The sequence below is a fragment of the Leucoraja erinacea genome, unplaced genomic scaffold, assembly GCF_028641065.1.
Source record: "Leucoraja erinacea ecotype New England unplaced genomic scaffold, Leri_hhj_1 Leri_113S, whole genome shotgun sequence".
Lineage (NCBI taxonomy): Eukaryota > Metazoa > Chordata > Chondrichthyes > Rajiformes > Rajidae > Leucoraja > Leucoraja erinaceus.
Genome location: NW_026575385.1, coordinates 178,677 through 202,026, shown reverse-complemented (window position 1 = coordinate 202,026; position 23,350 = coordinate 178,677). Strand labels below are relative to the sequence as shown.

Here is a 23,350-nt window from a genome sequence, read left to right as displayed (position 1 = left end):
CTTGCATGCCTACCTTCAATGACTGGTGTACCATGACACCCAGGTCTCGCTGCATCTCCCCCTTTCCCAATCGGCCACCATTTAGATAATAGTCTGCTTTCCCGTTTTTGCCACCAAAATGGATAACCTCACATTTATTCACATTATACTGCATCTGCCAAACATTTGCCTACTCACCCAGCCTATCCAAGTCATCTTGCAGTCTCCTAGCATCCTCCTCACACCTAACACTGCCCCCCAGCTTAGTGTCATCCGCAAACTTGGAGATATTGCCTTCAATTCCCTCATCCAGATCATTAATATATATTGTAAATAGCTGGGGTCCCAGCACTGAGCCTTGCGGTACCCCACTAGTCACTGCCTGCCATTGTGAAAAGGACCCATTTACTCCTACTCTTTGCTTCCTGTTTTCCAGCCAGTTCTCTATCCTCATCAATACTGAACCCCCAATGCCGTGTGCTTTAAGTTTGTATACTAACTTGTATACCTTCCTCAAATTAGGGGGACCAAAACTGTACACAATATGCCAGGCATGGTCTCACTAGGGCTCTGTACAACTGCAGAAGGACCTATTTGCTCCTATATTCGATTCCTCTTGACCTATTTAACAAAATTTGAAACCAGTCCAAAAAAGTCTTCAAGATGGCTCCACCACTTCAAGATGGCCGACCTAAGAATGGAGGAGATAGAATGATAGTAAAGGATTTAAAGATGAAATTCTACAGCTTAGATCATAGCTAGGTTCAGGAACAACTACTAATGAAAACCAAGAATATACAAGAAGGTAGAGTCAGGGAGTGCACAAACAGTTTAGGAACAGAAATAGAAAATTGTTAGATTAATCCAACAAGTGACTTCCTGTGATAAAAAGGAACTGTAGATGCTGGTTTATGCCCAAGATAGACACAAAGTGCTGGAGTAACTCGGCTGGCCAACAGCAGGGTCCAGAACTGAAACGTCACCTATCCATTCTCCCCATAGATGCAGATTGACCCCCTGAGGGGGTCCTTGGTGGTACAGATGCTGCCTCACAGCGCCAGAGACCCGGGTTCGATCCTGACTACGGATGCCTGTCTGTATGGAGTTTGTACGTTCTCCCCGGTTTTCTCCGAGATCTTCGGTTTTCCTCCCACACTCCAGAGGCGTGCGGGTTCATAGGTTAATCAGCCCAGTATGAATGTGAAATGTCCTCAGTGCATGTAGGATAGTGTTATTGTGTTGGGGGCGACTTCTCCCGCTCCCGCCCGAGTAGCGGGGTCGAGGATGACCTGGAGCGGGGCCTGACATCATCACCCGGCGTGGCTTCAATGGTTGCGGGACTTTGCTAGCGCCCGCCCGGGGCTCCAACAACAAGGCCCGGAGCGCGGCCTTGCAGCACCCGGCGCGGCGTTAATGGCCGCGGGTCAATTGTTATCGCCCGCCGGGGGCTCTGACTTGGGCTCTGACTTTGACTCTGACATCGGGGGGAGAGGGAAGTGCAGGGGAGAGATAAGTTTTTTTGCTTTCCATCACAGCGAGGATGAGATGCGCACAGAGAGTGTGGTGTGTTTTCACACAGAGAGTGGTGAATCTCTGGAACTCTCTGCCACAGAGGGTAGTTGAGGCCAGTTCATTGGCTATATTTAAGAGGGAGTTAGATGTGGCCCTTGTGGCTAAGGGGATCAGGGGGTATGGAGAGAAGGCAGGTACGGGATACTGAGTTGGATGATCAGCCATGATCATATTGAATGGCGGTGCAGGCTCGAAGGGCCGAATGGCCTACTCCTGCACCTAATTTCTATGTCTATGTTTCTATGTGATGGATGTCTGTGTAAATTGTGTTGTGTCTTGGGTCTTTTTTTTTTTTTCTTGTATGTATGACTGCAGAAACAACATTTCACTTGAGCCTCTATGAGGTTCAAGTGACAAATAAATTGTATTGTATTGTGTCGCTGGTCTGCATGGACTCAGTGGACTGAAGGCCCTGTTTCCGCGCTGTATCTCTAAACTAAACACTTTGTGCCTATCAGTGACTTCCTGCACCACATAGAACACAGTCTGACCCCACCCCCACACTCTGTGGTCATAAGATCGTCTGGTTAGTTTAATATTGTTACATGTACCAAGGTAAAGTATTTTTGTCCTGTTCTATCCAGTCAGCAGAAAGACTGATTACAATCTACAGATACAGGATAAAGGAATAGCATCGAGTGGAAGTTAAAGTCCGATTAGAGATAGTCCGAGGGTCTCCAATGAGGTAGATAGCAAAGATCCTATAGAGGAGCAAGATAGGCCACTCCTGCTAAATGCAATTGGCTGACGTGTAGTACGCAACGGAGTGGAACGTGGGCCCTTTTTTCATCCATTTTAGTAACCCGACCCGACTCGCAGTGTAATCAACGTTGCGGGGGAACAGTTTGTGTTAATAAATTATAATTCTGAAAATGAGGAGAAGATTTTTCCCAAATAACTTTTATTTTTAACGAGGATGTTTCCATAACCGGCTTCCGTCTCCGCGTTAGTATCCTACGGGATCTTTGGTGCGGAGACGGAAGCCGGTTACAGAAATGGGGGCTGAAAATTACCCGTGATCTGCCCATGACCGTACTATGTCTTTTTCGCCGAGTAATCTATCTTGCTTGCTATAGGATAGAAACATAGAAAATAGGTGCAGGAGTAGAGGCCATTCGGCCCTTCGAGCCTGCAACGCCATTCAATATGATCATGGCTGATTACACTGCGTTGATTACACTGCGGGTCGGGTGGGGACCGGTTACTGAAATGGATGGGGAAAAAAGGCCCACGTTCCGCTCCGTTGCGTACTACACGTCAGCCCATTGCATTTAGCAGGAGTGGTCCATCTTGCTCCGCTGCAGGATCTCCGGTCGAATGTACCGAAACATTCCGCGGGAATTCCGTCGGCCGCGGGAACGGATCTGCCGACTCCGGTCTGGCTGAAGTCCCAGAGCCGCAAGGGGGGGGAGGGGGGCAAATTCCGACCAATGATCGGAAGTTTGGCCGAGGAAGTCCTGATGGGGTTGAGATTGGCTGCTTCACCCGGCCTAGGTGCCTCATTTTCGGGGTGGCTTCCGGTGGTGTGTGGGGGGGGGGATTTCTAGTGCAGTCTTGTAATTTGGTCTGGATTAAAGGAGGTGCTGGAAAACCAGTTGCCGGAAAATCCGTGGTGGACCTGGTGATTTGGGATGTCCCAAGGCAAAACATCTCCTGGTTGCCCAAGGATTCTGGTTATAGAACATAATGAATAACATTGAAGGTAGACAAAAATGCTGGAGAAACTCAGCGTTCTTGAACACCTAATCTGTTTTGGGCATAGAAACATAGAAACATAGAAATTAGGTGCAGGAGTAGGCCATTCGGCCCTTCGAGCCTGCACCGCCATTCAATATGATCATGGCTGATCATCCAACTCAGTATCCCGTACCTGCCTTCTCTCCATACCCCCCCTGATCCCCTTAGCCACAAGGGCCACATCTAACTCCCTCTTAAATATAGCCAATGAACTGGCCTCAACTACCCTCTGTGGCAGAGAGTTCCAGAGATTCACCACTCTCTGCGTGAAAAAAGTTCTTCTCATCTCGGTTTTAAAGGATTTCCCCTTTATCCTTAAGCTGTGACCCCTTGTCCTGGACTTCCCTAACATCGGGAACAATCTTCCTGCATCTAGCCTGTCCAACCCCTTAAGAATTTTGTAAGTTTCTATAAGATCCCCTCTCAATCTTCTCAATTCTAGCGAGTACAAGCACAAGAGGTCTGCATGCACAGTTTGGTTTTAGTTTAGAGAGACAGCGCGGAAACAGGCCCTTCGGCCCACCGAGTCCGCACCTAAGTTGTAAAAGGATGAGCGGGGATCTTGGGGTTTCCTGGGGTTTAGAAGGATGAGAGGCAAACTTATTGAAACATACAAGATTGTTAAGGGTCTGGACACGCTAGAGGCAGGAAACATGTTCCCGATGTTGGGGGAGTCCAGAACCAGGGGCCAAACAGTTTAAGAATAAGGGGTGAGGCCATTTAGAACAGAGACGAGGAAAGACTTTTTCTCACAGAGAGTTTTGAGTCTGTGGAATTCTCTGCCTCAAGAGGGTGGTTCTCTGGATACTTTCAAGAGAGAGCTAGATAGGGCTCTTAAAGATAGCGGAGTCAGGGGATATGGGGAGAAGGCAGGAACGGGGTACTGATTGGGGTTGATCAGCCATGATCACATTGATCACGACCAGGTTCAGGAATAGCTGCTTCCCCACAGCCATCAGGCTATTAAACTTGGCTCGGACAAAACTCTGAACATTAATAACCCATTATCTGTTATTTGCACTTTATCAGTTTATTTATTCATGTGTGTATATATTTATATAATGGTATATGGACACACTGATCTGATCTGTAGTCAATGCCGTCTATATTCTGTTGTGCTGAAGCAAAGCAAGAATTTCATTGTCCTATCAGGGACACATGACAATAAACTCTCTTGACTCTTGTATGTCTAACGTTGAAAAAGTCTAAAGTCACCAACCTGAAAGACTACCCTAACTCCAATCCCAATGGAGTTCTTCAAATGGCTGGTCCTCTCCCACATCAAATCCAGCATCCCTGCCTCACTGGACTCTCATCAATTTGCATACAGGGCAAATAGATCAACAGAGGATGCCATCTCTCTGGCTCTTCACACTGTCCTGACTCACCTGGACAGACAGGGCACGTACGTGAGGATGCTCTTCATTGACTATAGCTCTGCATTCAATACGGTCATCCCCACCAAGCTCACCACCAAACTCCACCAGCTAGGCCTCAGCTCGCCGATGTGCGATTGGATCCTGAACTTTCTGACGGAGCGACCGCAGGCAGTGAGACTGGGCACCGCACCTGTCCTCCACTATCACCCTGAGCACCGGCACACCACAGGGCTGTGTACTAAGCCCCATGCTCAACTCCCTCTTCACTCACGACTGTGTTCCTGCATTCGACACCAACACCATCGTGAAGTTTGCAGATGACACAACGGTAATCGGGATGATCACCAACGGTGTTGAAACAAACTACGGAGCGGAGGTGCAGAATCTGGCGGACTGGTGCGCACGTAACAACTTGTCACTAAACACCTCCAAGACCAAGGAGCTGATTATTGACTTCAGGAGGTCCCATAATGGAGAATACGCCCCAATCTCCATCTACGGGGACAGTGTGGAGAGAGTGTCCAGCTTTAAGTTTCTGGGCACTCACATGTCTGAGGACCTCACATGGTCCACCAACACCGCTGCGCTGGTCAAGAAGGCACAGCAATGACTGTTCTTCCTGAGGACATTAAAATAGACTGGTCTGCCCCAACAGCTGCTGACAACGTTCTACCGCTGCATATTAACGTATGGCATCTCTGGGTGGTATCTCAGCTGCACGGAGGCGGAGAGGAGAGCTCTTCAGCCCGTCGTCTACAGAGCGCAGAGGATCATTGGGACACAGCTACCAGCCTTGGAGGGCATCTACCACACACACGGTGCCTCAGGAAGGCCGTCAGCATCCATAAAGACTCCTCACACCCTTGTAACGGACTGTTCGAACTACTTCCCTCCGGCAGACGTTACAAGGCCTTCTACGCCCGAACCTCCAGACTCAGAAACAGCTTCATTCCCAGAGCTATAGCGGCTCTGAACCGGCCCTGCTGAGTGCCCCCCATTCCCCCCCTGGACTGTCTCCCTCGGATGGTCACGGCACACAGCTTATTTATTTTATATACATTGCTCAAATTGTTTACACATCAGCCAAGTAAACTACAAAGTTTAATACATAAAAGGTTCAACAATGGCATAAACTAAACCCATGATTTGTAAATAGTAAGAGAAATAACTAGAACAATTCAAAAACTAAATGGCCGTCGTGAAGTTATTGACCATTACATATTTAGATACACTGTTAGATCTATGTACCTCTAAAAGGATTTGAGTATAGGAGCAGGGATGTTCCACTGCAGTTGTACAGGGTCTTGGTGAGACCACACCTGGAGTATTGCGTACAGTTTTGGTCTCCAAATCTGAGGAAGGGCATTATTGCCATAGAGGGAGTGCAGAGAAGGTTCACCAGACTAATTCCTGGGATGTCAGGACTGTCTTATGAAGAAAGACTGGATAGACTTGGTTTATACTCTCTAGAATTTAGGAGATTGAGAGGGGATCTTATAGAAACTTACAAATTTCTTAAGGGGTTGGACAGGCTAGATGCAGGAAGATTGTTCCCGATGTTGGGGAAGTCCAGGACAAGGGGTCACAGCTTAAGGATAACGGGGAAATCCTTTAAAACCGAGATGAGATGTCGCTCTTCAAGGGAGATGCTAAATGCATTTCGTTGTCTCTGTACTGTACACTGACAATGACAATTAAAATTGAATCTGAATCTGAATCTGAATCTGAGAAGAACTTTTTTGACACAGAGAGTGGTGAATCTCTGGAACTCTCTGCCACAGAGGGTAGTTGAGGCCACAGTTCATTGGCTATATTTAAGAGGGAGTTAGATGTGGCCCCTTGTGGCTAAGGGGATCAGAGGGTATGGAGAGAAGGCAGGTACGGGATACTGAGTTGGATGATCAGCCATGATCATATTGAATGGCGGTGCAGGCTCGAGGGGCCGAATGGCCTCTACTCCTGCACCTAATTTCTATGTTTCTATGTATGTAGCACGTTAATAAATGCACTGATGTAAAGTCAATGTGAGTTGTTTTAAATGTGCTATAGAAATAAAATTGACTTGACTAGACTTTGGCCTGCATGGGCAAGTTGGGCCGAAGGGCCTGTTTCCATGCCGTACGACTCCCATGCTTAGGAAACCAGGCGAATTTCTTGGAAGAACTATTCCACTTTTCCAATTTGAGAGCGTTGAAATGTCATCGACGAGAAATGTAAATGTTAGGGGGGGAGGAATTTTTAGTTGCTGTCCTTTTGTTATTGCAAATGTTTCCCAGGACAGAAGCCCCTCACAATATTAATCTCCAAGACAGCTGCTTCGTCCAATTACTTCAGAACCAGTTGCTTCCTGCCACGACCAGCTGCATCAAATGCACCAACTGACTTGGACGCACAGAGTCTCTTGCCCACAGTCGGGGAATCGAGGACCAGAGGACAGAGGTTCAAGGTGAAGGGGAAATAATAATAATAATAATAAATTTTATTTATGGGCGCCTTTCAAGAGTCTCAAGGACACCTTACAAAAATCTAGCAGGTGGAGGAAAAACATGTAAGGGGAATGAAATAAATAGTAGAGACATGACTAGTACACAAAGCAAAGACAAAATTCAATACAAAACACAATACGAGGCAATTAATGCACAGATGAAAAGGGAGGGGGACGTGGGGCTAAGGATAGGCAGAGGTGAAGAGATGGGTCTTGAGGCGGGACTGGAAGATGGTGAGGGACACGGAATTGCGGATCAGTTGGGGGAGGGAGTTCCAGAGCCTGGGAGCTGCCCTGGAGAGGGCTCTGTCCCCAAAACTGCGGAGGTTGGACTTGTGGATGGAGAGGAGACCGGCTGATGTGGATCTGAGGGACCGTGAGGGTTGGTAGGGGGAGAGGAGGTCAGGGGGGGGGGGGCAGATGGTGGAGGGCTTTGTAGGTGAGGACCAGGATTTTGTAGGTGATCCGGTGGGAGATGGGAAGCCAGTGAAGTTGTTTGAAACATAGAAACATAGAAATTAGGTGCAGGAGTAGGCCATTCGGCCCTTCGAGCCTGCACCGCCATTCAATATGATCATGGCTGATCATCCAACTCAGTATCCCGTACCTGCCTTCTCTCCATACCCCCTGATCCCCTTAGCCACAAGGGCCACATCTAACTCCCTCTTAAATATAGCCAGTGAACTGGCCTCAACTACCCTCTGCGGCAGAGAGTTCCAGAGATTCACCACTCTCTGTGTGAAAAAAGTTCTTCTCATCTCGGTTTTAAAGGATTTCCCCCTTATCCTTAAACTGTGTGACCCCCTTGTCCTGGACTTCCCCCACACCGGGAACAATCTTCCTGCATCTAGCCTGTCCAACCCCTTAAGAATTTTATGTTTCTATAAGATCCCCTCTCAATCTACTAAATTCTAGAGAGTACAAACCAAGTCTATCCAGTCTTTCTTCATAAAACAGTCCTGACATCCCAGGAATCAGTCTGGTGAACCGTCTCTGCACTCCCTCTATGGCAATAATGTCCTTCCTCAGATTTGGAGACCAAAACTGTACGCAATACTCCAGGTGTGGTCTCACCAAGACCCTGTACAACTGCAGTAGAACCTCCCTGAGGACTGGAGTGATGTGATGCCAGGATTTGGTGTGGGTGATGAGTCGGGCGGCTGCGTTCTGGACCAGTTGGAGTCGGTTTGTGTAGGTGGAGCTGATGCCAAGGAGAAGTGAGTTGCAGTAGTCCAGTCGGGAGGAGATGAAGGCATGGATGAGTCTTTCAGCAGCAGGAGGTGTGAGAGAAGGTCTGAGTTTGGCGATGTTGCGGAGGTGAAAGAAGGAGGTTTTAATGACATGGCGGATGTGAGGCTCAAGGGAGAGGGTGAGGCTCAATGAATTTGAGGGGCAACCTTTTTCCACACAAAAAAGGGTGGTAGGTGTATGGAGAAAGCTGTCAGAGGAGGTAGGTGAGGCAAGTGCCATCGCAACGTTTAAGAAACAATTAGTAAGGTACATAGATAGGACAGGTTTAGAGGGATATGGGCCAAACACACAGGCAGGTGGGATGGGACATGTGTGGGCAAGTTGGGCCGAAGGGCCTGTTTCCATGCTATATGACTCTCTATGAAAGGAAAGGTGATATATTTGTGTCAGAAGGAACTGCAGATGCTGATTTACACCGAAGATAGACACAAAATGCTGGAGTAACTCAGGGGATCAGTAAAGAGTTGTTTTTTTTTACACTTTTAGAGATATGGTACGGAAACAGGCCCTTCACACTGACCCATTACACTAACAATCTCATTGGAATTAAGTAGAAATCTTTGCCACAGAAGGCAGTGGAGGCTCAGTCAATGGATATTTTTAAGGCAGAGATAGACAGTTGATTAGGGATTACGGGGAGAAGGCAGGAGAATGGGTTTAAGAGGGGAAGATAGATCAGCCATGATTGAATGGCAGAGTTGACTTGATGGGCCGAATGGCCTAATTCTGCTCCTATCACTTGTGACCTTATGAGAGAAAGAATGGGTGACGTTTCAGGTCGTGACCCTTCTTCAGACATTCCGGTAATAGATTAATTTTGCCCCCTTCCCCCATCATTTCTTGTGGTGAAACATAGAAAATAGGTGCAGGAGTAGGCCATTCGGCCCTTCGAGCCACCAGGTGCTGGGACCGCAGCTATTTACAATATACATCAATTATTTGGATGAAGGGACTCAAAGTAACATTAGCAAATTTGCAGATGACACAAAGCTGGGTGGCAGTGTGAACTGTGAGGAGGATGCTATGAGAATGCAGGGTGACTTGGACAGGTTGGGGGAGTGGGCAGATGCATGGCAGATGAAGTTTAATGTGGATAAATGTGAGGTTATCCACTTTGGTATCAAAAACAGGAAGGCAGATTACTATCTAAATGGCGTCAAGTTGGGAAAAGGGGAAGTACAACGGGATCTGGGGGTCTCGGATATGAGGAAACACATTTTCTCACAGAGAGTTGTGAGTCTGTGGAATTCTCTGCCTCAGAGAGCGGTGGAGGCCGGTTCTCTGAATACTTTCAAGAGAGAGCTAGATAGGGCTCTTAAAGATAGCGGAGTCAGGGGATATGGGGAGGAGGCAGGAACGGGGTACTGATTGGGGATGATCAGCCATGATCACATTGAATGGCGGTGCTGGCTCGAAGGGCCGAACGGCCTCTACTCCTGCACCTATTGTCTATTGTCAATATGATCATGGCTGATCATCCAGAATCAGTACCTCGTTCCTGCTTTCTCACAATGTCCCTTGATTCCGTTAACCCTAAGAGCTAAACCTTACTCACTCTTGAATACAATGGAGATAGAAAGAGAGAGAGAGAGAGATGGAAGGAGAGAGAGAAAAGGAGAAGAGAGAAAAAGAGAAAAGAAAAAGGAGAGAATGAGATAGAGAGAAAGGGGGAGAGAGAGAAAGGAGAGAGAAAGGGGGAGAGAAAAGGGGGAGAGAGAAAGGGGGAGAGAGAAAGGGGGAGAGAGAGAGAGAAAGGGGAGAGAGAGAAAGGGGGAGAGAGAGAGAGAGGGGGAGAGAGAAAGGGAGAGAGAAAGGGAGAGAGAAAGGGAGAGAGAAAGGGAGAGAGAAAGGGAGAGAGAAAGGGAGAGAGAAAGGGAGAGAGAAAGGGAGAGAGAAAAGGGAGAGAGAGAAAGGGAGAGAGAGAAAGGGAGAGAGAGAAAGGGAGAGAGAGAAAGGGAGAGAGAGAAAGGGAGAGAGAGAGAAAGGGAGAGAGAGAAAGGGAGAGAGAGAAAGGGAGAAATGCACTGTATACATGTATTTATACTGATGTGTTTTAAACATGTATGTCATGTTTTATACTTTGGCAATATAACAATGTTTTTTTATCATGCCAAATTGAATTGAGAAAGGGAAAGAGAGAGAGAAGAGAAAGAGAAAGAAAGAGAGAGAGAAAGAGAAAGAAAGAGAGAGAAAATGAGAGAGAGAGAGAAAGATGAGAGAGAAAGAGAAAGAGATAGAGAGAAAAAACGAGCGAAAGAGAGAAAAAAAGAGGGAGAGAAAGAGAGAAAGAGAGATAGAAAGAGAAAAAGAGAGAGATAGAAAGGGAGATAGAAAGAGAGAGATAAATATATTTATATTTATGTACAGGGACATATCTATCCATGCACCGTATACTTGTATTTATACTTATGCATCTTAAATATGTATGCCATGTTTTATACTTTGGCAAAATAAAAATGTATTTTTTATCATGCCAATAAAGTTTTAAAATTGAAATTGAATTGAGAAAGGGAGAGAGAGAAAGGGAGAGAAAGAGAAAGAGAGATGTCCATTGCTGGGTCTGTTGGATGGACATGGGATGGGGACTGGACTTTGTGCCTTCCCTCATAATGGGAACCATTTTGAGTGGATGTTTTTATGTTTAAATATCTTTATTACTGTTATGTTTGTATTCTTTCTTTATGTGCTGCATTGGCAAGAATCATTTCACTACACCTAGGTGTATGTGACCAATAAAATAACCTTTGAACCTTTGTCTAGTACAACAGTGGTGTGCATGGGCCGGGGCTGGCAGGTGTCATGGTATGTTAGCATTCATAGCAAAATGATTTGAGTATAGGAGCAGGGAGGCTCTATTGCAGTTGTACAGGGTCCTGGTGAGACCACACCTGGAGTATTGCATACAGTTTTGGTCTCCTAATCTGAGGAAAGACATTCTTGCCATAGAGGATTTGAGTATAGGAGCAGGGACGTTCTACTGCAGTTGTACAGGGTCTTGGTGAGACCACACCTGGAGTATTGCGTACAGTTTTGGTCTCCTAATCTGAGGAAATGTATTCTTGCCATAGAGGATTTGAGTATAGGAGCAGGGAGGTTCCACTGCAGTTGTACAGGGTCTTGGTGAGACCACACCTGGAGTATTGCGTACAGTTTTGGTCTCCTAATCCGAGGAAAGACATCCTTGCCATAGAGGGAGTACAGAGAAGGTTCACCAGACTGATTCCTGGGATGTCAGGACTTTCATATGAAGAAAGACTGGATAGACTCGGCTTGTACTCGCTAGAATTTAGAAGGTTCAGGGGGGATCTTATAGAAACTTACAAAATTCTTAAGGGGTTGGACAGGGTTAGATGCAGGAAGATTATTCCCGATGTTGGGGAAGTCCAGAACAAGAGGCCACACACACAGTTTAAGGATAAGGGGGAAATCTTTTAGGACCGAGATGAGAAAAACATTTTTTTTTTCACACACACACAGAGTGCTGAATCTGTGGAATTCTCTGCCACAGAGGGTAGTTGAGGCCACACAGTTCATTGGCTATATTTAAGAGGGAGTTAGATGTGACCCTTGTGGCTAAAGGGATCAGGGGGTATGGAGAGAAGGCAGGTACAGGATACTGAGTTGGACGATCAGCCATGATCATATTAAATGGCGGTGCAGGCTCGAAGGGCCGAATGGCCTACTCCTGCACCTATTTTCTATGTTCTGTTGTGCTGAAGCAAAGCAAGAATTTCATTGTCCTATTAGGGACATATGACCATAAACTCTCTTGAATCTTGTATGTATGTATTTATTGTTGATCTATGTACCTCTGTATGTAGCACGTTAATACATGCACTGATGTAAAGCACTTTGGTCAACGAGAGTTGTTTTAAAATGTGCTACAGAAATAAAATTGACTTGACTTGACTTTGGTCAGCATAGGCAAGTTGGGCCGAAGGGCCTGTTTCCATGCTGTATGACTCCCATGCTTAGGAAACCAGGCGAATTTCTTGGGAGAACAATTCCACTTTTCCAATTTGAGAGCGTTGAAATGTCATCGACGAGAAACGTAAATGTTAGGGGGGAGGAATTTTTAGTTGCTGTCCTTTTGTTATTGCAAATGTTTCCCGGGACAAAAGCCCCTCACAATATTAATCTCCAAACAGCTGCTTCGTCCAATTACTTCAGAACCAGTTGCTATTGTCCATGTTTCTATGTTTCCATGTCATGTTTCTATGTTTCTATGTAATGGTGGAAGGCAGGTACAGGATACCGAGTTGGATGATCAGCCATGATCATATTGAATGGTGGTACAGGCTAGAAGGGCCAAATGGCCTCTACTCCTGCACCTATTGTCTGTTGTTTATTGAATGGCGGTGCAGGCTAGAAGGGCCGAGTGGCCTCCACTCCTGCACCTATTGTCTATGTGTCTATGTGTCTATGTACGCAATACTCCACACCTGGAGTATTGCGTACAGTTTTGGTCTCCAAATCTGAGGAAGGACATTCTTGCCATAGAGGGAGTGCAGAGACGGTTCACCAGACTGATTCCTGGGATGTCAGGACTGTCTTATGAAGAAAGACTGGATAGACTCGGCTTGTACTCTCTAGAATTTAGAAGATTGAGAGGGGATCTTATAGAAACGTACAAAATTCTTAAGGGGTTGGACAGGCTAGATGCAGGAAGATTGTTCCCGATGTTGGGGAAGTCCAGGACAAGGGGTCACAGCTTAAGGATAAGGGGGAAAATCCTTTAAAACCGAGATGAGAAGAACTTTTTTTTTCACACAGAGAGTGGTGAATCTCTGGAACTCTCTGCCACAGAGGGTAGTTGAGGCCAGTTCATTGGCTATATTTAAGAGGGAGTTAGATGTGGCCCTTGTGGCTAAGGGGATCAGGGGGTATGGAGAGAAGGCAGGTACGGGATACTGAGTTGGATGATCAGCCATGATCATATTGAATGGTGGTGCAGGCTCGAAGGGCCAAATGGCCTCTACTCCTGCACCTATTGTCGATTGTGGATGATCAGCCATGGTCATGGTGAATGGCGGTGCTGGCTCGAAGGGCCGAATGGCCTCTACTCCTGCACCTATTGTGTAATGTTTATTGAATGGTGGTGCTGGCTAGGAGGGCCGAATGGACTCTACTCCTGCACCTATTGTCTATTGTTTGTTGAATCAGATTCAGATTCAATTTTAATTGTCATTGTCAGTGTACAGTACAGAGACAACGAAATGCATTGACAACGAATGGTGGTGCAGGCTAGAAGGGCCGAATGGCCTCTACTGCTGCACCTATTGTCTATTGTTTATTGAATGGCGGTACAGGCTAGAAGGGCCGAATGGCCTCTACTCCTGCACCTATTGTCTATGTGTCTATGTGTCTATGTACGCAATACTCCACACCTGGAGTATTGCGTACAGTTTTGGTCTCCAAATCTGAGGAAAGACATTCTTGCCATAGAGGGAGTGCAGAGACGGTTCACCAGACTGATTCCTGGGATGTCAGGACTGTCTTATGAAGAAAGACTGGATAGACTTGGTTTATACTCTCTAGAATTTAGGAGACTGAGAGGGGATCTTATAGAAACTTACAAAATTCTTAAGGGGTTGGACAGGCTGGATGCAGGAAGATTGTTCCCGATGTTGGGGAAGTCCAGGACAAGGGGTCACAGCTTAAGGATAAGGGGGAAATCCTTTAAAACCGAGATGAGAAGAACTTTTTTCACACAGAGAGTGGTGAATCTCTGGAACTCTCTGCCACAGAGTGTAGTTGAGGCCACACAGTTCATTGGCTATATTTAAGAGGGAGTTAGATGTGGCCCTTGTGGCTAAGGGGATCAGGGGGTATGGAGAAAGGCAGGGATGGGATACTGAGTTGGATGATCAGCCATGATCATATTGAATGGTGGTGCAGGCTAGAAGTGCCGAGTGGCCTCTACTCCTGCACCTATTGTGTATTGTTTATTGAATGGCGGTGCAGGCTAGAAGGGCCGAATGGCCTCTACTCCTGCACCTATTGTGTAATGTTTATTGAATGGCGGTGCAGGCTAGGAGGGCCGAATGGCCTCTACTCCTGCACCTATTGTCTATTGTTTGTTGAATCAGATTCAGATTCAATTTTAATTGTCATTGTCAGTGTATAGTACAGAGACAACGAAATGCATTGACAACGAATGGTGGTGCAGGCTAGAAGGGCCGAATGGCCTCTACTCCTGCACATATTGTGTGTGTATGTGACAAATACTGCACATGTCGTATGTGTATGTGACAAATAAACTTGACTTGACTTGACATATTGCGTATTGTTTATTGAATGGCGGTACAGGCTAGAGGGGCCGAATGGCCTGTACTGCTGCACCTATTGTGTATTGTTTATTGAATGGCGGTGCAGGCTAGAAGGGCCAAATGGCCTCTACTCCTGCACCTATTGTCTGTTGTTTATTGAATGGTGGTGCAGGCTAGAAGGGCCGAATGGCCTCTACTCCTGCACCTATTGTCTGTTGTTTATTGAATGGCGGTGCAGGCTAGAAGGGCCGAATGGCCTCTACTGCTGCACCTATTGTCTATGTGTCTATGTACGCAATACTCCACACCTGGAGTATTGCGTACAGTTTTGGTCTCCAAATCTGAGGAAGGACATTCTTGCCATAGAGGGAGTGCAGAGACGGTTCACCAGACTGATTCCTGGGATGTCAGGACTGTCTTATGAAGAAAGACTGGATAGACTTGGTTTATACTCTCTAGAATTTAGGAGACTGAGAGGGGATCTTATAGAAACTTACAAAATTCTTAAGGGGTTGGACAGGCTGGATGCAGGAAGATTGTTCCCGATGTTGGGGAAGTCCAGGACAAGGGGTCACAGCTTAAGGATAAGGGGGAAATCCTTTAAAACCGAGATGAGAAGAACTTTTTTCACACAGAGAGTGGTGAATCTCTGGAACTCTCTGCCACAGAGTGTAGTTGAGGCCACACAGTTCATTGGCTATATTTAAGAGGGAGTTAGATGTGGCCCTTGTGGCTAAGGGGATCAGGGGGTATGGAGAAAGGCAGGGATGGGATACTGAGTTGGATGATCAGCCATGATCATATTGAATGGTGGTGCAGGCTAGAAGTGCCGAGTGGCCTCTACTCCTGCACCTATTGTGTATTGTTTATTGAATGGCGGTGCAGGCTAGAAGGGCCGAATGGCCTCTACTACCTGCACCTATTGTGTAATGTTTATTGAATGGCGGTGCAGGCTAGGAGGGCCGAATGGCCTCTACTCCTGCACCTATTATTGTCTATTGTTTTGTTGAATCAGATTCAGATTCAATTTTAATTGTCATTGTCAGTGTATAGTACAGAGACAACGAAATGCATTGACAACGAATGGTGGTGCAGGCTAGAAGGGCCGAATGGCCTCTACTCCTGCACATATTGTGTGTGTATGTGACAAATACTGCACATGTCGTATGTGTATGTGACAAATAAACTTGACTTGACTTGACATATTGCGTATTGTTTTATTGAATGGCGGGTACAGGCTAGAGGGGCCGAATGGCCTGTACTGCTGCACCTATTGTGTATTGTTTATTGAATGGCGGTGCAGGCTAGAAGGGCCAAATGGCCTCTACTCCTGCACCTATTGTCTGTTGTTTATTGAATGGTGGTGCAGGCTAGAAGGGCCGAATGGCCTCTACTCCTGCACCTATTGTCTGTTGTTTATTGAATGGCGGTGCAGGCTAGAAGGGCCGAATGGCCTCTACTGCTGCACCTATTGTCTATGTGTCTATGTACGCAATACTCCACACCTGGAGTATTGCGTACAGTTTTGGTCTCCAAATCTGAGGAAGGACATTATTGCCATAGAGGGAGTGCAGAGACGGTTCACCAGACTGATTCCTGGGATGTCAGGACTGTCTTATGAAGAAAGACTGGATAGACTCGGTTTGTACTCTCTAGAATTTAGAAGATTGAGAGGGGATCTTATAGAAACTTACAAAATTCTTAAGGGGTTGGACAGGCTAGATGCAGGAAGATTGTTCCCGATGTTGGGGAAGTCCAGGACAAGGGGTCACAGCTTAAGGATAAAGGGGGAAATCCTTTAAAACCGAGATGAGGAGAACTTTTTTCACACAGAGAGTGGTGAATCTGTGGAACTCTCTGCCACAGAGGGTAGTTGAGGCCAGTTCATTGGCTATATTTAAGAGGGAGTTAGATGTGGCCCTTGTGGCCAAGGGGATCAGGGGGGTATGGAGAGAAGGCAGGTACGGGATACTGAGTTGGATGATCAGCCATGATCATATTGAATGGTGGTGCAGGCTCGAAGGGCCGAATGGCCTCTACTCCTGCACCTAATTTCTATGTTTCTATGTTTTGTTATTGTAAATGTTTCCCGGGACAAAAGCCCCTCACAATATTAATCTCCAAACAGCTGCTTCATCCAATTACTTCAGAACCAGTTGCTATTGTCCATGTTTCTATGTCATGTTTCTATGTTTCCATGTCATGTTTCTATGTCATGGTGGAAGGCAGGTACAGGATACCGAGTTGGATGATCAGCCATGATCATATTGAATGGTGGTACACGCTAGAAGGACCAAATGGCCTCTATTCCTGCACCTATTGTCTGTTGTTTATTGAATGGCGGTGCAGGCTAGAAGGGCCGAATGGCCTCTACTCCTGCACCTATTGTCTATTGTTTATTGAATGGCGGTGCAGGCTAGAAGGGCCGAATGGCCTCTACTGCTGCACCTATTGTCTATTGTTTATTGAATGGTGGTGCAGGCTAGAAGGGCCGAGTGGCCTCTACTCCTGCACCTATTGTCTATTGTTTGTTGAATCAGATTCAGATTCAATTTTAATTGTCATTGTCAGTGTACAGTACAGAGACAACGAAATGCATTGACAACGAATGGTGGTGCAGGCTAGAAGGGCCGAATGGCCTCTACTCCTGCACATATTGTGTGTGTATGTGACAAATACTGCACATGTCGTATGTGTATGTGACAAATAAACTTGACTTGACTTGACATATTGCGTATTGTTTATTGAATGGCGGTGCAGGCTAGAAGGGCCGAATGGACTCTACTGCTGCACCTATTGTGTAATGTTTATTGAATGGTGGTACAGGCTAGAGGGGCCGAATGGCCTCTACTCCTGCACCTATTGTCTATGTGTCTATGTGTCTATGTACGCAATATTCCACACCTGGAGTATTGCGTACAGTTTTGGTCTCCAAATCTGAGGAAGGACATTCTTGCCATAGAGGGAGTGCAGAGACGGTTCACCAGACTGATTCCTGGGATGTCAGGACTGTCTTATGAAGAAAGACTGGATAGACTTGGTTTATACTCTCTAGAATTTAGAAGATTGAGAGGGGATCTTATAGAAACTTACAAAATTCTTAAGGGGTTGGACAGGCTAGATGCAGGAAGATTGTTCCCGATGTTGGGGAAGTCCAGGACAAGGGGTCACAGCTTAAGGATAAGGGGGAAATCCTTTAAAACCGAGATGAGAAGAACTTTTTTTCACACAGAGAGTGGTGAATCTCTGGAACTCTCTGCCACAGAGGGTAGTTGAGGCCACAGTTCATTGGCTATATTTAAGAGGGAGTTATATGTGGTCCTTGTGGCTAAGGGGATCAGGGGGTATGGAGAGAAGGCAGGTACAGGATACGGAGTTGGATGATCAGCCATGATCATATTGAATGGTGGTGCAGGCTCGAAGGGCCGAATGGCCTACTCCTGCACTTAATTTCTATGTTTCTATGTTTTGTTATTGTAAATGTTTCCCGGGACAAAAGCCCCTCACAATATTAATCTCCAAACAGCTGCTTCGTCCAATTACTTCAGAACCAGTTGCTATTGTCCATGTTTATATGTCATGTTTCTATGTTTCCATGTCATGTTTCTATGTTTCTATGTCATGGAGGAAGGCAGGTACAGGATACCGAGTTGGATGATCAGCCATGATCATATTGAATGGTGGTGCTGGCTCGAAGGGCCGAATGGCCTCTACTCCTGCACCTATTGTCTGTTGTTTATTGAATGGTGGTGCAGGCTAGAAGGGCCGAATGGCCTCTACTCCTGCACCTATTGTCTTTGATTATTGAATGGCGGTGCAGGCTAGAAGGGCCGAATGGCCTCTACTCCTGCACCTATTGTCTATTGTTTGTTGAATCAGATTCAGATTCAATTTTAATTGTCATTGTCAGTGTATAGTACAGAGGCAACGAAATGCATTGACAACGAATGGTGGTGCAGGCTAGAAGGGCCGAATGGCCTCTACTCCTGCACATATTGTGTGTGTATGTGACAAATACTGCACATGTCGTATGTGTATGTGACAAATAAACTTGACTTGACATATTGCGTATTGTTTATTGAATGGCGGTACAGGCTAGAGGGGCCGAATGGCCTGTACTGCTGCACCTATTGTCTATTGTTTATTGAATGGTGGTACAGGCTAGAAGGGCCGAATGGCCTGTACTGCTGCACCTATTGTCTATTGTTTATTGAATGGTGGTGCAGGCTAGAAGGGCCGAATGGCCTCCACTCCTGCACCTATTGTGTGTGTATGTGACAAATACTGCACATGTCGTATGTGTATGTGACAAATAAACTTGACTTGACTTGACATATTGCGTATTGTTTATTGAATGGCGGTGCAGGCTAGAAGGGCCGAATGGACTGTACTGCTGCACCTATTGTGTAATGTTTATTGAATGGTGGTGCAGGCTAGAAGGGCCGAATGGCCTCTACTCCTGCACCTATTGTCTATGTGTCTATGTACGCAATACTCCACACCTGGAGTATTGCGTACAGTTTTGGTCTCCAAATCTGAGGAAGGACATTATTGCCATAGAGGGAGTGCAGAGACGGTTCACCAGACTGATTCCTGGGATGTCAGGACTGTCTTATGAAGAAAGACTGGATAGACTCGGTTTGTACTCTCTAGAATTTAGAAGATTGAGAGGGGATCTTATAGAAACTTACAAAATTCTTAAGGGTTTGGACAGGCTAGATGCAGGAAGATTGTTCCCGATGTTGGGGAAGTCCAGGACAAGGGGGTCACAGCTTAAGGATAAGGGGGAAATCCTTTAAAACCGAGATGAGAAGAACTTTTTTCACACAGAGAGCGGTGAATCTGTGGAATTCTCTGCCACAGAGGGTAGTTGAGGCCAGTTCATTGGCTATATTTAAGAGGGAGTTCGATGTGGCCCTTGTGGCTAAGGGATCAGGGGGTATGGAGAGAAGGCAGGTACGGGATACTGAGTTGGATGATCAGCCATGATCATATTGAATGGCGGTGCAGGCTAGAAGGGCCGAATGGCCTCTACTCCTGCACCTATTGTCTATTGTTTATTGAATGGCGGTGCAGGCTAGAAGGGCCGAATGGCCTCTACTCCTGCACCTATTGTCTATTGTTTGTTGAATCAGATTCAGATTCAATTTTAATTGTCATTGTCAGTGTATAGTACAGAGGCAACGAAATGCATTGACAACGAATGGTGGTGCAGGCTAGAAGGGCCGAATGGCCTCTACTCCTGCACATATTGTGTGTGTATGTGACAAATACTGCACATGTCGTATGTGTATGTGACAAATAAACTTGACTTGACTTGACTTGACATATTGCGTATTGTTTATTGAATGGCGGTACAGGCTAGAGGGGCCGAATGGCCTCTACTCCTGCACCTATTGTCTGTTGTTTATTGAATGGTGGTGCAGGCTAGAAGGGCCGAATGGCCTCTACTCCTGCACATATTGTGTGTGTATGTGACAAATACTGCACATGTCGTATGTGTATGTGACAAATAAACTTGACTTGACTTGACATATTGCGTATTGTTTATTGAATGGCGGTGCAGGCTAGAAGGGCAGAATGGCCTCTACTGCTGCACCTATTGTCTATTGTTTATTGAATGGCGGTACAGGCTAGAGGGGCCGAATGGCCTCTACTCCTGCACCTATTGTGTATTGTTTATTGAATGGTGGTGCAGGCTAGAAGGGCCGAATGGCCTCTACTCCTGCACCTATTGTCTATGTGTCTATGTGTCTATGTACGCAATACTCCACACCTGGAGTATTGCGTACAGTTTTGGTCTCCAAATCTGAGGAAGGACATTATTGCCATAGAGGGAGTGCAGAGACGGTTCACTAGACTGATTCCTGGGATGTCAGGACTGTCTTATGAAGAAAGACTGGATAGACTTGGTTTATACTCTCTAGAATTTAGGAGACTGAGAGGGGATCTTATAGAAACTTACAAAATTCTTAAGGGGTTGGACAGGCTAGATGCAGGAAGATTGTTCCCGATGTTGGGGAAGTCCAGGACAAGGGGTCACAGCTTAAGGATAAGGGGGAAATCCTTCAAAACCGAGATGAGAAGAACTTTTTTCACACAGAGAGTGGTGAATCTCTGGAACTCTCTGCCACAGAGGGTAGTTGAGGCCACAGTTCATTGGCTATATTTAAGAGGGAGTTAGATGTGGCCCTTGTGGCTAAGGGGATCAGGGGGTATGGAGAGAAGGCAGGGATGGGATACTGAGTTGGATGATCAGCCATGATTCAGATTCAATTTTAATTGTCATTGTCAGTGTACAGTACAGAGACAACGAAATGCATTATCGTCATATTGAATGGCGGTGCAGGCTCGAAGGGCCGAATGGCCTCTACTCCTGCACCTATTGTTTATTGTTTATTGAATGGCGGTGCAGGCTAGAAGGGCCGAATGGCCTCTACTGCTGCACCTATTGTCTATTGTTTATTGAATGGCGGTGCAGGCTAGAAGGGCCGAATGGCCTCTACCCCTGCACCTATTGTCTATTGTTTGTTGAATCAGATTCAGATTCAATTTTAATTGTCATTGTCAGTGTATAGTACAGAGACAACGAAATGCATTGACAACGAATGGTGGTGCAGGCTAGAAGGGCCGAATGGCCTCTACTCCTGCACATATTGTGTGTGTATGTGACAAATACTGCACATGTCGTATGTGTATGTGACAAATAAACTTGACTTGACTTGACATATTGCGTATTGTTTATTGAATGGCGGTACAGGCTAGAGGGGCCGAATGGCCTCTACTGCTGCACCTGTTGTCTATGTGTCTATGTACGCAATACTCCACACCTGGAGTATTGCGTACAGTTTTGGTCTCCAAATCTGAGGAAGGACATTATTGTCATAGAGGGAGTGCAGAGACGGTTCACCAGACTGATTCCTGGGATGTCAGGACTGTCTTATGAAGAAAGACTGGATAGACTTGGTTTATACTCTCTAGAATTTAGGAGACTGAGAGGGGATCTTATAGAAACTTACAAAATTCTTAAGGGGTTGGACAGGCTAGATGCAGGAAGATTGTTCCCGATGTTGGGGAAGTCCAGGACAAGGGGTCACAGCTTAAGGATAAGGGGGAAATCCTTTAAAACCGAGATGAGAAGAACTTTTTTTCACACAGAGAGTGGTGAATCTGTGGAACTCTCTGCCGCAGAGGGTAGTTGAGGCCACACAGTTCATTGGCTATATTTAAGAGGGAGTTAGATGTGGCCCTTGTGGCTAAGGGGATCAGGGGGTATGGAGAGAAGGCAGGTACGGGATACTGAGTTGGATGATCAGCCATGATCATATTGAATGGCGGTGCAGGCTAGAAGGGCCGAATGGCCTCTACTCCTGCACCTATTGTCTATTGTTTATTGAATGGCGGTGCAGGCTAGAAGGGCCGAATGGCCTCTACTCCTGCACCTATTGTCTATTGTTTGTTGAATCAGATTCAGATTCAATTTTAATTGTCATTGTCAGTGTATAGTACAGAGGCAACGAAATGCATTGACAACGAATGGCCTCTACTCCTGCACCCATTGTCTGTTGTTTGTTGAATGGTGGTGCAGGCTAGAAGGGCCGAATGGCCTCTACTCCTGCACATATTGTGTGTGTCTGTGACAAATACTGCACATGTCGTATGTGTATGTGACAAATACTGCACATGTCGTATGTGTATGTGACAAATACTGCACATGTCGTATGTGTATGTGACAAATAAACTTGACTTGACTTGACATATTGCGTATTGTTTATTGAATGGCGGTACAGGCTAGAAGGGCCGAATGGCCTCTACTGCTGCACCTATTGTGTAGTGTTTATTGAATGGTGGTGCAGGCTAGAAGGGCTGAATGGCCTCTACTCCTGCACCTATTGTCTATGTGTCTATGTGTCTATGTGTCTATGTCATGGTGGATGGCAGCCACATCCGCCATTGGACTACAACCCCCGGCATGCACCGCGCCCGCCCGGAGTCACGTGACGGGGGCGACGGCCTCCCTTCGCCGGAAGTGGAAGATCCCAACATCTAACATCTACGGAAAGTAAATAAACGGGGGATAAAACTCGCCTGCGGGGCCGGCGCCGCCGGAAACGCGGCCCCCCTGAAGCGAAGGCGACATTTTGCCGCCCGGTTCCTCGTCTAAACCCGTTTGTTTTCGTCCGACATTCGACGCGTGGAAGAAGACGGCTGTCCGCGGCGCTGCCTGTCTGGAAAAAAACTGTCAATCGCCTTTTCCCTCCGTTTTAACGCGGCCGGCTTCCCCCTAGGAGGTTTGAGTTATACTCTCCGGAGCGTTGCGGACAGTTGTGGGTGGAAGAGATGACCGAACAGGCGAATTAAATACACGCGTTCTCCACGGGCGGCTATCCCCATCGGTTGCTGGTCCCGCCCACGACGCCGACGCCCATTGGAGGAGCCGGCCCCCGCCTGGAACGTTGGGCCCGGCGTCCGGTTCTGCTATTGGCCGAGCGCCGCGTCAGTCAGGATAGGGGGCGGGGCGTGGAGGGTATATAAGGAGGCGCAAGCGCGCAGTGTGAGGAGACAGAGCGGGTCCGCGCTTGTGGAGAGAGGTCGGAGCTGAGCAAGAGGAGGAGAAGGAGAAGGAGGAGAGGGGGGGAGGCAGAGACAGAGACAGGGAGAGGGGGTGACAGAGACAG

The 23,350-nt window shown here is 46.6% G+C and overlaps 1 protein-coding gene across 5 annotated transcripts in view; it reads right to left on the bottom strand.

Moving 5' to 3' along the window:
• LOC129715368 (zinc finger CW-type PWWP domain protein 1-like) overlaps positions 1 to 23,073 on the bottom strand; it is a 117,394-nt gene extending 94,321 nt beyond the window's left edge. For all 5 annotated transcript variants that reach the window (XM_055665244.1, XM_055665242.1, XM_055665247.1 and 2 more), the window contains exon 1: positions 22,761 to 23,073. Coding sequence is in view for 4 of the 5 variants with exons in the window: in XM_055665242.1 (XP_055521217.1) it covers positions 22,761 to 22,812 (52 nt within the window). In the remaining variant the exon portion in view is untranslated. The remainder of the gene's footprint in view (positions 1 to 22,760) is intronic.
• Positions 23,074 to 23,350: the final 277 nt, after the last annotated feature.